The sequence below is a fragment of the Diospyros lotus genome, chromosome 3 (genome assembly GCF_014633365.1).
Source record: "Diospyros lotus cultivar Yz01 chromosome 3, ASM1463336v1, whole genome shotgun sequence".
NCBI lineage: Eukaryota > Viridiplantae > Streptophyta > Magnoliopsida > Ericales > Ebenaceae > Diospyros > Diospyros lotus.
The window spans coordinates 32,891,155-32,905,128 of NC_068340.1; the positions used below are offsets into that span (position 1 = coordinate 32,891,155).

At 34.7% G+C, this 13,974-nt stretch overlaps 2 protein-coding genes and 1 long non-coding RNA gene across 4 annotated transcripts; 2 read left to right on the forward strand and 1 right to left on the reverse strand.

Moving 5' to 3' along the window:
• The first annotated feature begins 867 nt into the window (after positions 1 to 867).
• Positions 868 to 5,268, forward strand: LOC127798518 (ADP,ATP carrier protein 1, mitochondrial-like). 2 transcript variants are annotated; one of them, XM_052332134.1, is made up of 4 exons: positions 868 to 1,068; positions 2,928 to 3,441; positions 3,566 to 3,937; positions 4,713 to 5,268. In XM_052332134.1, exons 2-4 carry the CDS (start codon positions 2,950 to 2,952, stop codon positions 5,007 to 5,009), a joined length of 1,161 nt encoding a protein of 386 aa, XP_052188094.1. In that variant the 5' UTR covers positions 868 to 1,068; positions 2,928 to 2,949; the 3' UTR covers positions 5,010 to 5,268. The 2 variants fall into 2 exon arrangements, with proteins under 2 accessions (XP_052188094.1, XP_052188095.1); XM_052332135.1 differs by lacking the exon at positions 868 to 1,068 and adding an exon at positions 1,119 to 1,304.
• A 1,237-nt stretch (positions 5,269 to 6,505) lies between these two features.
• On the reverse strand, positions 6,506 to 8,929 carry LOC127797712 (peroxidase 12-like). The gene is made up of 3 exons (XM_052330834.1): positions 8,574 to 8,929; positions 8,118 to 8,315; positions 6,506 to 7,456 (listed from the first exon to the last, which is right to left on the reverse strand). Exons 1-3 carry the CDS (start codon positions 8,886 to 8,888, stop codon positions 6,833 to 6,835), a joined length of 1,137 nt encoding a protein of 378 aa, XP_052186794.1. The 5' UTR covers positions 8,889 to 8,929; the 3' UTR covers positions 6,506 to 6,832.
• On the forward strand, positions 8,777 to 9,555 carry LOC127797713 (uncharacterized). Its single transcript, XR_008022269.1, has 2 exons — positions 8,777 to 8,920; positions 9,258 to 9,555. It is a non-coding gene; the product is annotated as an uncharacterized LOC127797713 (long non-coding RNA).
• The last annotated feature ends 4,419 nt before the right edge of the window (positions 9,556 to 13,974 follow it).

Consider the following 13,974-nt stretch of genomic DNA (forward strand, 5'->3'; position numbering starts at 1 on the left):
ATTAGATTTTATTAAATTGTAAGATTTAAAACTCTTATACAAATTCAAGCGTTATCTTTAGAGTTGGTTGACCAAAAGGATACATTTGGTTGCCCATCTCAGTAGTCAACAGCACCTAGATTGTTTAAACTTATAAATTTTAATAAACTTAATTAGATATATATTTTGATATAAAAATATTTGATTACCATAAAAACCAAAACATATAAATTGTACCATTGAGGCTAACAATTGCATCTTGTTTTTATTATCTAAACAATTTTATTAATTTATTAAATAATTCAAAACATAATATATTTATAACTACAGTGTATAATTATTTAGATGTTAAAAAATAAAATATCATAAATAAATCTTATTAAAATAAGGAACGCTTAATATTATTTAACTTTTATTCTAAAGACAATTATTAACCACCTATTAAAGTGAATTTACTGCAATTTGTTTTCATTCTCAAATATTTTTTATTTATTATAATAAATATATTATATTTTAAAATTTATTAACAAATAAAATATTTAAATACTAAAAATAAAGTATATTAACTCTTAAAAATTTCCTTCCAAATCAATAGCAGCTTTAAATTATTTTTAAATATACAAATCCATTTTTTTTTAAAAGAAATTTGGAAATAATTATTTTTTAAATATAAAAAAGTCAATAGCTGCTTTAAATTTCCTCCATTCGAGGTTGCGGCGGCGCTCGTCAAATTTGAGAGCGCCGGACCCACTAGACCACGATTCCGATTCCCATCTCCCAATAACATTTCGTGGAGAAATTTCCGAATGGGACCCACGCAACTTTACACACCTTTCCTAACCCCTCCCATCTCGGCATCGCCCATCTCACAGACCGTCGATCCGATCATCAAATCATTCCCCGCCCCATAAAGATCAGTGGACGGTCGAGAATCTATCACGCCGACGTAATCCACGTCCCCGCGTCGCACCGAATAAAACTTATCTTCCCCTGTTCCATTATATGCTCCGCCTCTCACCGGCTCTCTTCTCGTGGTCAGTTTCAATCTTTCTCGGTCTTTTCTACTTCTTACAGGCGGCCAGCGAGCAGGTACTTTCTCTCTCTAAAGTTTATTCGTCTTCTTCTTCTTCTTCGTCCGATCTGAGCAGCACGAACGCATTCTGTCCGTCTGTTGTTTGCGTTCTTAGTTTATCTGGGGGATTTATATCTTTGATTTGACTGATCTGCTCTGCTCCAACTTTATTGGATCCCAACTTGGCCTGTATTCAACCATTGTTCGGTGTCGCGTGGCATAATTTTGCTTGGCGTGAGCAGTTTACTTCATTGTACGCATATTATTGTTTTTATTTGCTATATTAGATTTGTATACGCATATTTATGCTTCTTTGCATAATTAGTAGTTAATGTTTCATTGTTGTTGCATGGATCTAGGGAGACTGGGTTTTAGATTTGAGCCAGGGGTTTATATCCTATGGCTAGGGCCTTATTATTTGATTGTGATTTATGTTTGCGGCATTTCGTTCTCTGTTTTGCCTTATTATATGGTTGTGATTTATGTTGTCGGCATTTCGTTCTCTGTTTTGCCTTTGGGTTTTTTTGGTTGGATCCTCCTTCTGCTCCATCTTTTTCCTGAAGGAAAGTTAAATATTGGGAAATTAGTTTCTTAATTTTTTCGTAGAGCCCCTGTATAGGCTTTGAGTATTTTTTATTTTTGTTTGTTTCTAAACATTATAGCTATGAGTGACCGCTGCAATCTTGTTACGTATTCTATCTTCGCGTGATTTTGTTGGTCTCTTGGTTGCTGATCTTCCCCTGTTTGGCGGGGGCCTTTTTCCTTTATGTTTCAAGTCTGGTGGGTGTCAATCATTTTGCAATGTGAACTTTGTCATTCTCTAGTGTTTTGCCTTCTATTTTTGTATTGTTATTTGGTTGTGCTAATTGTTCGTACTACCAGATGTTTTTCAATTTCAGAAAGTATTCACAGAACGGAATTATTGTTGGAGTTACGAATTTTGTGTTGTATAACTTCCCCCAACTTTATCACAGGTCATCCTTGTATGTTAAACACTAAGGCAATGCATTGGAATTTCTCGGTCACTGCCATTGATGATTCCTTCTAGGAAATGGTATTTTTTGAATAGGAATATGTTGTCCTGAAGTTGTGAGGGCCATTGGCAGTGATGGGACAGGTTAGAAAAGACGTGGAGGAATCCCAATATGAGTTGGAAAGTCCCTTAGTTTCTAGTGTTTTGTGGACCTATGGCGGTGGTAAATATCATTCATGTGGGCACTTGTGAGCTTATTGTTGGTCCATTTGGGAGTGATGGATAGAGACATGATGACACAATTTGAGGTATCAAAGAGATGACTAATCAACAAAAACAGGATGAAAGTGAAGAAATCATGAAGATGGTCAAACCACACTTGTCAATGATACTTGCAATTACCCCATGTAAAAAAACATAGCGAACAATCTTTATGATGTCATCGTTATTCCTGAAGTTTGCTTGAATCTTGTATACCAGCTGTCTATTGCTATGGGTTGCAACGCAAGCATTTTAACAGTCATATGCATAAAGAATTCATGTCTTAATTACCCTTGTTTTAACTTCCGCTAGTAATATTACTCTTAAAGAATTCATGTCTTAGTTACAGGCACTATTGAGACTTGAGCCTCTTATTTTGGTTTCTAAATACTTCCGCAGGAGGTTTTTCTATTGCTTCTGCTGCAACGTTTATATTCTTTTATTTTTGGTATTCTTAATCTTTCTCTTTTTTTATTTTTCTGTACTGGCTCTTCTATTTTCCTGTCATTGTCCTTTGTCAGCTATATTTTTGCATAAATCCTACAATTTCGAGTATCGATAAGGAAATTGCTTGAGTTCTTTAGATTTTAATATGCTTAAGTTGATTCTTTAATTAGTTGTAATTTTCTCATCAAATTGCAGGGGTTTTTATTTGCAAAGCATAATGGCTGATCAGCACCAGCATCCATCTGTCATTCAGAAGGTAGCTGGCAATCTACATCTCACTTCCAATTCCCAAATGTGCTATCTGGGATATCAGCGGCCTGCTCTTTATGGGGGGCAGTACAGCAATTACTCTAGGGCAGCAATGCATTACCCTGTAACTCCAATGTGTCAAGCTACACATGATCTATCACTGGTTGCGGCAAATGCTTCACCTGTGTTTGTTCAAGCTCCCTCCGAGAAAGGCTTCGCTGGCTTTGCCATTGATTTTCTCATGGGTGGAGTTTCAGCTGCTGTGTCAAAGACAGCTGCTGCTCCAATTGAGCGTGTGAAGCTTTTGATTCAAAATCAGGACGAGATGATTAAGACTGGTAGGCTTTCTGAACCTTACAAGGGAATTGGTGATTGTTTCAGTCGCACAATGAAAGATGAAGGGATGGTATCATTATGGAGGGGGAACACTGCTAATGTTATCCGTTATTTTCCCACTCAGGTTGGTTAATTCTCCCTCTTTAACATGATTTGATCTTAAATATTTAAACAAATTGAATGGGGTATATGTAGTGTTTTGCCTCCTGCTTTGCTTACTCAGTTGGAGTACAAAAATACCATTGCAGGCCCTGAACTTTGCATTCAAGGATTATTTCAAGCGGCTTTTCAACTTCAAGAAAGATCGCGATGGCTACTGGAAATGGTTTGCTGGCAACCTGGCATCTGGTGGTGCTGCTGGTGCTTCTTCACTACTCTTTGTTTATTCGCTGGATTATGCTCGAACCCGTCTTGCTAATGATGCCAAGGCAGCAAAGAAGGGAGGAGAGAGACAGTTCAATGGCTTGATTGATGTCTACAGAAAGACGCTACAGTCAGATGGTGTTGCGGGCCTTTACCGTGGTTTCAACATTTCATGTGTTGGTATAATTGTGTACCGTGGATTGTACTTCGGATTATATGACTCAGTGAAGCCGGTGGTCCTCACCGGGAAGTTGCAGGTTAGTAGATTATTTTGTAGTACCTGTACCTGTATCTACATCCAATCTGTGGTTCTAGCAAAAAGGTTCATACTATGTTAAATGTGAGTAGGTAAAGAATTGTCCCCAGGCCGCCTTCATGATTTGACTCACAAACTGTTTGGAACCTAGATCTGACTCTCAGAAATGTACCATCTCCTATAACATTGTGCCCATTTCTTGAGACTTATTCATAAATTATATTGGGTAAAAAGCACTGTAGTCCTCAATCTCAATGTTGCATGCATTATGCTTTTAGTTAACACTAATGTTAATTATGATAAAGACAACCTGATTTTGATCTAGGACCAGTGTTTAATTCTTTACTCAAATTCTTCCATCTTAGCTCTTTTTTGTTCCTGTAATTTTCTCTGTAAAGGATAAAGAACTTTGGTCGGTCATATAATTAAAAAGAATGCACAGTGAACAAAATAGAAACATTGTTTTGCTGCTCGTGGGGCATCAAATAGAATTTCAGTGATAATTCAATGTTAATTGAAGTAGAGGTGCTCTTGGGGGAATTGTAATACCAATATGCATTTAAGATATATCCATATAGGATTGGCTTTGACACTTCCCGAAATGATACGAAAAGATAATCTGATGTACTTATAGTCTCCTAATAGCTGAATTTAGCTCTTATTAATATGCCACGCATATCTTTTGAGTTTATCCAGGTGTATTTGATTTGGGTCATTTCCATTCTAGCAACCGAGAAGCTTGCTCACGTGGGTTATATATTTTTTTGGGATTTCAGGATAGTTTCTTCGCTAGCTTTGCCCTTGGTTGGCTCATCACCAATGGTGCTGGTCTTGCATCGTACCCAATTGACACAGTCCGCAGGAGAATGATGATGACGTCTGGCGAAGCTGTGAAGTACAAGAGCTCGCTGGACGCATTTTCTCAGATCCTCAAGAACGAGGGTGCTAAGTCACTGTTCAAGGGTGCAGGTGCTAATATCCTTCGTGCAGTTGCTGGTGCTGGTGTGCTTGCCGGCTACGATAAGCTTCAGTTAATTGTGTTTGGAAAGAAGTATGGTTCTGGGGGAGCATAATTCTTTGGTCACATCACATGGCATGGATGGTGAAGAAAATCTTTTTTGCAGGTAATTTTGGGAATTAACACCCAATGCAACATTTGTTTTGTTTGAAATAAATAACCAAACTTAGGGTGGTTTGGGAACCAGATATTGTTTATCACAGGAAGTTTTCTTCCAGTGAACCTATTACCTATAGATTATTGCAGAGTTTACAATTGTGCGGCACTGTTAAGAATAATATTTATGCAAGCAGATATTATTTATGCTTCTCTAATTCTTTTCCAGTAAATTTGAAGTATCTATCTGTTTGTTTTCTTGCATACATTTGTTTCCCGAATTTGTTTGTTCTGCTTATTGTTTTCCGAATTTGTTTTACTTTATAATATAAAAAGTTTTTTTTTTTTTTAATTTTTCAATTAGAGATTCAATAATTAGATTGAAAATAAAAAATAATAATATTCATAATTAAATAAATAGGCCCTTAGCTTATGTTATGTATATGTTTGAGAGAAGAGGTGGTAAATAAACATAATATAGTTTCTCTCTCTCCTCAAATCTTCGTTCTCTCCCTCCTCCATACTTTCCATTTAAACATAATAATAATATTAAGTTTTTGTTTTTAAACAAAAATAAAACTAAAAATATTGCAATTCAAAAACAATATTGCTTTCTCAAATATAATCTTATTTCCGTTTTAAGGCTTCCAAAGTGCATGATTTTAAAGCGGAAAATTTTGATCATGCGATCACGTTCATGCTTCATTTTATTTCCCACATTAATTGGCCATTCTCGGTTTGGTTTTGTTTATGTCAAATCCATTATCCATGCAAAGAAAAGACATACGTTACCTCTCTTTGAAGTGAGGGAATTTCTTGTGCGTGATAAACTTGGGTCTAGCCACTGCATTCGGCTGGATCATCATGATTAATCTCTTCCCACGTTCTGTTGGGCTAGATGTGAGGCGAGGTGAGTGATTTCACCTTTTGGACCAAAAGACATACGTTTTTAGGATTACATGGACATGACGTTAATTTTTTACATGAATAAATAAATAAACAAAACGTCATTTTCTTTTCGAATATTTCTTGCGTTTATAGCACGCCATTTAGTGGTGAATGTTTTATGTTTATGGTGTAAATTAAAGAATATGCTAATAATAATAATAATCAATATAATAGTGTGAAGCTGAGAGAGAGAGAGAGAAGGGGGGCGGGGGGGAATACAAATTTGTTACATGATTTTTCAAGAAAATAATAATGGAATAAGAATGATATAATGCTTCCCATTTATTCCGTCCAGTCTATTTGCTTTATTTGTAGAAAATATATATAATAAAAAAATACCAGATATATTCTAACATTTTGTATTTCCCAAAAAAGTAGTATTTAATTATGAAAAATTAGATATATCTTTTTGCCATTTTTAATTCAAAAATAAATTTAAGAAATTAGATTTTTCTATTTCTTATCCTCAGTTTTTAGAGAAAAATAAATGAAAATAAAGCAGGAGCAAGAACGAAAACGACGATGGTCCTTTATAATTTATTTATATTGTGGGGGTTTTCCATTCCATCCACAACAAACCCACATACTGTCCCAGCAGCAGCAGCAGCACTTCAACCAGCTATGGTATGGTGCAAGTCTCTCTACAAACGACGTGTAACTTAGATCACTCAAAACACTCACGCCCGTCAACTATCCGTTACTGCAACACAAACTCACTCTCTAATTAGAAATTAGCTCCCGCATCCAAAGAAAGCGATCCATGGAGTTAATTAAACCTTATTGCGCCCCCACCACCCCCCACGCAATTCTTAAGTACAGCACCACTCAGCTTAATTAGAAAGCCGAAACAGTACTCGTCTCTCCGCTCTCCGGCACGGCTTCCCGGAGGAATAGACTGTCGGAATTCTTGGCAGAGCAATTCGCCCGAATCTCCCCCTGCGTGCCCGTCAGCACGCTCAGCTGTCCCATCTTGATCATCGACGACACGAACTTCTCGAAGAACAGCGTCTGGTTGACGGCGAAGCTGGTGACGATTTCACGAGTCCTCTTGTCGGTGTAGAGGTCCTGGTCGGAGGTAAAGAGGCCCTGGCGGTTCATGAGGTTGACGTAGTACTTGTTGTCGAACTTGTTGGGGCTGCGGAGGTCGAGAACGGTGGTGTTGGTGGAGTTGGAGGTGGGGCACGTGGTCTTGAGGTTCTTGGCGAAGGTCTTGTCCATGGAGGAGTCCTGGTCGGGGTAGAGGCGGCCGGTGAAGGAGGTGCAGTGGGAGATCCCGATGGTGTGGCCGCCGGAGAGGGCAACGACGTCGGTGGCGTCGAAGTTTTTGAGGGCGAGTTCGGTGAGGAGCGTGGAGGTGTTGGATGTTGGGGAGGGGAGGTTGGCCAGGGTTTCTTCTCTCGTTGCAAATGACAGCCCGTCTCTTCTTCCGAGCGGCAAATCATAGTCCGGCCCGCCGGCCTATCACCAGAAAAAACAAATCAAAATCTGATTGAAATAGAATCTCTGGAGGGAGATCGTATAAATCACTTGAGTAAATATGAATGAGAAGAGAAAAAAAGAAATGATTATGTATATATAATTATTACTTATAATTAGATTATTATTTATGTTATATTTAATGACGATGTGTCCTATTTTTACTTTAAAAATAAATAATTAGCATAAGAGTTATTTATTTTTAAAAGTAAATGCATAATATAATAATAATAATAATATATTAGAGCATTATCAGTGTTGTAGGAAGAGTCGGTGTTTTGTGTTTAAATAATATTTTTAATATAAAAAATATATGTTACGATTCCATAAATTGAATCTTCTAAAGGGGTAGCAAAAGATTATTAATTTTGTCTTTACAAAAATTATGTTAAAAGGAAGAATTTGTTTTTTTTTTCTTTGGCTAAATTACAAATTAAGTGAAATAATTCATTATTGGAGATAATTATTGATTTTAATTTTTTTTTGTTTTATTTTTTCTCGATTTATGAGTGAATTAATGTATGATTTAATCCTAACTTGAATTTACTTCAATTAATTAATTAATATTGAAGATAGCGTAGGAACTAAGAACTTCATTTTTTTGGTCTCCAAGTTAACCCCGTCATGTTAGGAAGAAATTTACCAGGTAAACGGCGTCGCGAGCAGCGACGGCAGTGATGTCGGCGCAGGAGACGACTTGGCCGCACTTCTTGTGGACGCGCTCTCGGAGATCGTTGATGATCTTGAACGCCTCTGCTCTTAGGCTCAGGTTCGGAGGAGCGTCCTGCTCGGTGCTGGGACCACTGGCTGATCCATCAAGCAACACTGAACCATCGCATCCCTACATCACACAAGAGGAAAAGGCAAAGCAAAATTAAACTTCATAATTATTGTCCTGATGATCCACGCCGATAGTGCGCATCTCCGAAATCAATGATCTGAAATCAGATCTGCAAAGCGAAGTGAAATCTGAGAGCAGTAGGCGAAGACGCATGAAGCTAGCTAAGAAAATCTAAAAGCAGTAGGGTCCATGGACTGAAATCGGTTTTGAGAGAGAGAGAGTGTGTGTGTGTGTGTGTGTGTGTGTGGATGTACGGACCAGAACAAAGCAATCATGGAAGTGGAGGCGGAGGACGCCGGCGGCTTGGCCGATGTCGTCCTCGAAGACCTTCTTGAGGCGTTTCCGGATGATGTCTTCGAGCTTAGGGCAGCTGGACTCGTAGAAGGTCCAGGAAAGGCCGCTCACGATTTGAGCAGAGGACTGAGCTTCTGAAACGTGCAAGCGAGAGCTCAGAAGCAGGAGAAAAAGCATGGAGGTGAAGAAGACAGCGAGAGAGCTGAATGAAGCGGCATTCATTTTCCAGGCCATGGTTGGTGGTGAGTTCCGCAGAAGCCCACACCGCGCACTTGACATTTATAGGCAGGCAGCCAACCTACAGCCTACAGGTGAGCTCATCGCCTCAGCCATAAATTTATTTATACAGATAATTGATTACAAAAGACATGAAAGAGCTACACTACTACTGTGAAGTTTGTAAAACCAAATATTAAGGGTAAATAATAATAATCCATTAATAATGTTAAGTGTGTTAGTAGCTGGAGGGTAATGGGAATAGCGATTGAATTGGGATTTCTGAGCTCACCCTTTACTTATGAAAATAAAATTATTATTTGATAACTAAAAATTAATAAATGGGGCATTATTTTGCACAAAAATTTACGTTTAAAGTATTATCTAATTCTTTTGTTTTATTTTTTTATATTTGCAAATTTTACGTGATAGGGACGGAACAGCCATCGCAGTCAACAGTGCTGGCCCAAGATTTTTAGTTTGCCAATAACAAGGAGGCATGCATGCATCCTATCTCTGGTGGTTCACCGGGTTCCGCCAAATATTTAATCTTTTTAGGGGGATGAGAGAGAGAGAGAGAGGTACCTGTACTGGAAAGTAGAGAGAGCCCTTCTACCAAAACTTTATTTGTCAGTCACTTTAGGGACAAACATATACATATGTTAATTTTTTTTAATGTTTTGAGATCTGTGGTTCACTTTACCCTTTTTAAAAAAGGAGAAATTATTAAGCTAAATTATGTGATTTTTTTAAAATATTTTTTTTTATTACAAGGAATAACTTGGTTTGGGATAATTTAATTTGAAGGTAAAATGTACAATAAATTTTTGATTGGGTAACAATATTTTGTAAGTATGGAATCAACAATTAAGGTAACTCCTAATAGATTATTGTAAGCCAAGCCAGTTATCTCTACATGGAAGTAAGTCTATCATCAATCATCATCCAAGTTAGAAAACAAGACAATTCTTTTTCCATTTCAACTAGACTCTTAACAAATTATATATATATATTTTCTTTTTGTAGCATATAACAAGAATGATTACATTGTTAAAAAGTTTTTTTTTTCTTTTTTGTTAAAATCTGTACGAGGTTCATTCCTATTCTAAAATCCAAAAAATAAAGTCAGCCAGCCATTGATGACACTCACGGATGAAATTTCTGTCAAACCCAAACCGTACATTAAATTAACCCAGTAATTGTGGCTTGTAAAAGAATTGTCATCATTTGATTGAGGTTTGTTTGATGGAGTAATTCTACAATGCTAGACAAATCCTACCGACAGCCTTACCGAAACCAAAATATCATGAAATTTTGGTTTTTAAAATATCACGATATTTTGTAATTGGGCGACTGCAAACAATTCACAGTCTTAAATGGAAAGCCTCCATTGCAAGAAAATCAAGAGAGACCTTCTCCCTCCTCGCCGATAGCCACAACCCACCACCACCGGCCACCTAAACGAGACTTCAATCAGATTTGGTTATTGCAGACTTCTACCAGATTTGGTTATTGTATAAGTTTTACTGATATTTTTTGGACTTACATATGATGATAAAATTTCAGAAAAAAATTTCAAATATATATGTGCACATTCTTATCTCTCCAGTTACGTGAAAAAAAAAATTATTTGAAGGCTATATATATATATATATTTATAAGGCTGCAAAGAATTCAAGAAATTAAATTTTATTACGGGAAGATCTATTCTAAATGGGTGTGAGCAATAAAGTATATATAAATTTGTGTAATGAAAGAATGGACAACAAAAATGGTAAAAAAAAAGATGGGTTTGATGTCATTAGTCGATCATACGGATCTAATAATCATCCAAAGGCATGGTTGCGAACAGAACCACCTCGGCCAGCAACGTTGACAGCGGAGTGGCCACCGGCGAGGTGGCTCAGCAAATGGGACAAGTCAGGGGCAGCCAAAGAAGCAGTCGCACGGGCAAGAGATAGGGAGAGAGACGCTGCTGCTGGTCAGGAGCATCGACAGTAGAAGGAGACGCATGCCGGAGGTGGAAGGGACGCACGTTGCAGTGGAGAGACAGAGGGAGAGAGAGAAAGAGACAGAGATGGTGAAGAGATGGAGAATGAGGAAGAAGACCCTGCAACACAGCTTTTCAATGGCAAATTTGTAATATTGTTAGGGGTGATGGGTAATTTTGTCAGAGTAATTGACTTCGGTAAGGCGGTCGGTAGAATTACTCTATTTCCTAGGAGGACATCAAACAAAATATAACATAAAAGACCAAATGGCGTCCCACAGATTCATCCAAAACCACCCATAAAAACATCCCATAATTGACCACTGAAAAACTAAAGGTGGCGTTGTCTTTGAGATTTGAGTTTTAATTTTTTATTTTGATACTTTATTTTTTTTAAAAACACGTTTTATTTATCATTTAAAAAAGTTTTAAATTTTAAAATTTATTATTTTTTATTTTTCCGATAATTTATTTTTAAAAAATTAAAAACATATTTTATTTATTATTTTGAAAAATTGTTTCTCAAAACAATAAAAAACACATTCTATTTGAAATTTTGAAAATAAATTTTTAATAATATTTTATTTAATAAATTATAATTATTTAATATAATATATATATTTTTAAATTTGATGAATCTTATAATATTTTTTTTCATTATAAGAATAAAATATGAATAAATAAATAAATTATCTAATCTTTTCCGTATTTTAGTTCTTTTGACTGAAAATAGTCAAAATAATTTTTTATTGTTTTGAATTTTTTTATTTTTAAAAATAAAAAAATAAATATATTTTTACTTTTTTAAAAACCAAAAAATTAAGAATGACCTAAATGTCCTAAAATTTATGAGATCCCATAATTTAAGCTAATTAAGCAAAATTACCCCTTATTCTCTTTTCTTTTATTTTTGGTCTAACTAGTCTCTTTTGTTTTATTTTTATTTTTTATTCTCATGTGACATGTATAGTCTGGTAAATTTTTGATATAATTATTACCTAAGTACATCTCACGCATGATATTTATAAAAAAATTCACCTGTTAGTCGTGAATAAAAACACTTGCTTAATAATGTTCTAAGCCACCCAGTCCCACCGTTTACGTTATGCCACTGAATCTGAACCACGTAACCAAACAGTACCCAATAATAAACAATAAAATAAAAAAAAAGAGTGATGTCCTAACAGTTTAAATTGTCGTAATGGTCTCCTTCTAGAGAAGATAGACCGAGAAAAAGTTACCAATATTCAGAACAAAGGTATAAAATAAAGCAAGTGTGGATGAATTATGATTTTTTTTTATTTTTATTGTTCTAAAGTTTTAACATTTTAAGATTTTTTTCCTTTCGTAATTAATATTTATTAGAATAGTTCAAAATTATTTTCTTCTAAACAATTTTGATTTGAAAACTACCTCACTTAAAAGCCTTTTTCTTTTTTTTTTTAAATAAGATAATATTTGTTAAAATAAATAAGATAATATTTAAATATTTTTCAAGTTAAAATATGAAATGATTAAGATAAAACTTTGAAACATTTTAAAATTTTTATCAAATAATTTGTTAAATATTTTAGAATACACTAAAAGACATACGTATCATTTCTTTTTTATTTGTAAGGTCTAATATATGTTTATCTAGAAGGGAAAGAGATAATTATATCCGAAAAATATTAGATAAAAAATCACATAATTTTTTTTCTAATGATTTTTTTGATAAATTTAACAAATATATTAAAAAAATAAAATATTAAAATATTTTTTATATTTTATTTTTTTAATTTATATATTAACTAACAAACACTATTTAAATAAAAATTAAAATAAACAGTCAATTTGAAACTATAATTGTGTACGGTCTTGGTCTTCTAATCCAATGTCGAAAAATAAAAATAAACAGTTTCATTATTATATAATGTACAGATGAAGTCAACTACTTTTGTTTTTTTTTAATTATTTTATTAATAAAAAATAAAACTCTTTTTCTCATAATTAACTATATAATATATATTGAAAACTAATTTTTTTAATATATTATATAGATTAAAAAATCTACGTTTGAAATGAAAATTCGGGAGAAGAGATTTCTAGAAAGAATAAAAGAGGAGGAAATGAAGGGGAAGGAGAGGGAGTTATAAAATTGAATTTGACAACTCCCCTCCCTCCTATTTTAATAATTTTATATTTTTTAAAAAAATATATTTTCATTAAAATCATATAAAGATATATACAAAATTTAATATTATAATTATGTTATTCCTTTTTGTTTTCTCTTTTTAACTCTCAAATTCTTTTTCCTTTCCTTTTTTTTTTTTATATATATTAAATATCCAAAGAAAAGAAAAGAAAAGAAAAGTAATTACAATATTTGTGTGTCTTCCTCAACTCTCCGCCTCCGTTGCTTGCTTGCTTGCTTCGTTCAAACTTCCCAGGTGTTGTATGCTTCTTCCCGTTCAATCCAATCCTCTAAAGTCTAACAAACCACCTCCTTTCTCTCTTCTTTTTAAATATTCTTTTAAGCAAAAGAGACTGTTTTGCTTTCCCATTTCAAACTCCTCCTCTTTATCATTATTATTTCAATCCATATCCAAACCAAATATACCCTCCCTCAAATTGATTTCATTTCAGCAGTGGGAACGAAAGCCAACAAAAGGTAAAAAGATTCTTGTGAATTAGTGGGGGTGGGAGGGAGGGAGGGAGGGAATACAGTACTACTACTACTACTACTACTACTTTTATAATAAACTTTAAAAAATGATATCTCGTGGGAGCAGCTCGATGTAGATAGTTGAAGCAGTCAAGTCAAGCCACCCACGTGGATCCCATTCCCGCGTACTGAGACTGAGAGTGGGATATCCTTTCCTTGATCAATTTGGGCTACGGTTGATAATAATAATTACCTAAAAACCAAGAGGCATTCATTACTTATTCGGCCATGGTGGACAAACAAACCAGACGATATTTTTCCTTCTTCTATTTTCTATCTATCAAGCTGAAGCTGTTACTGGTCACCCTGACCTGATGCGTCCTCCACTCAAAATAAATTTTTATATTATATTATATTATTATATATACCAACTTTGGATATAGACAGACACTGCTTCTCACTTTTTACCACCTTTTGACAAATAATTTAATACGAATTTTAATTTATTATAATTT

What these genes read in the sequence shown, in the direction of transcription:
- LOC127798518 (XM_052332134.1), top strand. Translation starts at nt 2,950, where the DNA reads ATGGCTGATCAGCACCAGCATCCATCTGTCATTCAGAAGGTAGCTGGC. An exon ending in TCCGTTATTTTCCCACTCAG is followed by an intron (nt 3,442 to 3,565) that starts GTTGGTTAATTC and finishes ATACCATTGCAG; the next exon opens with GCCCTGAACTTTGCATTCAA. An exon ending in TCCTCACCGGGAAGTTGCAG is followed by an intron (nt 3,938 to 4,712) that starts GTTAGTAGATTA and finishes TTGGGATTTCAG; the next exon opens with GATAGTTTCTTCGCTAGCTT.
- LOC127797712 (XM_052330834.1), bottom strand. Translation starts at nt 8,888, where the DNA reads ATGTCAAGTGCGCGGTGTGGGCTTCTGCGGAACTCACCACCAACCATG. An exon ending in TCCATGATTGCTTTGTTCTG is followed by an intron (nt 8,316 to 8,573) that starts GTCCGTACATCC and finishes TGTGTGATGTAG; the next exon opens with GGATGCGATGGTTCAGTGTT. An exon ending in CTCGCGACGCCGTTTACCTG is followed by an intron (nt 7,457 to 8,117) that starts GTAAATTTCTTC and finishes TTCTGGTGATAG; the next exon opens with GCCGGCGGGCCGGACTATGA.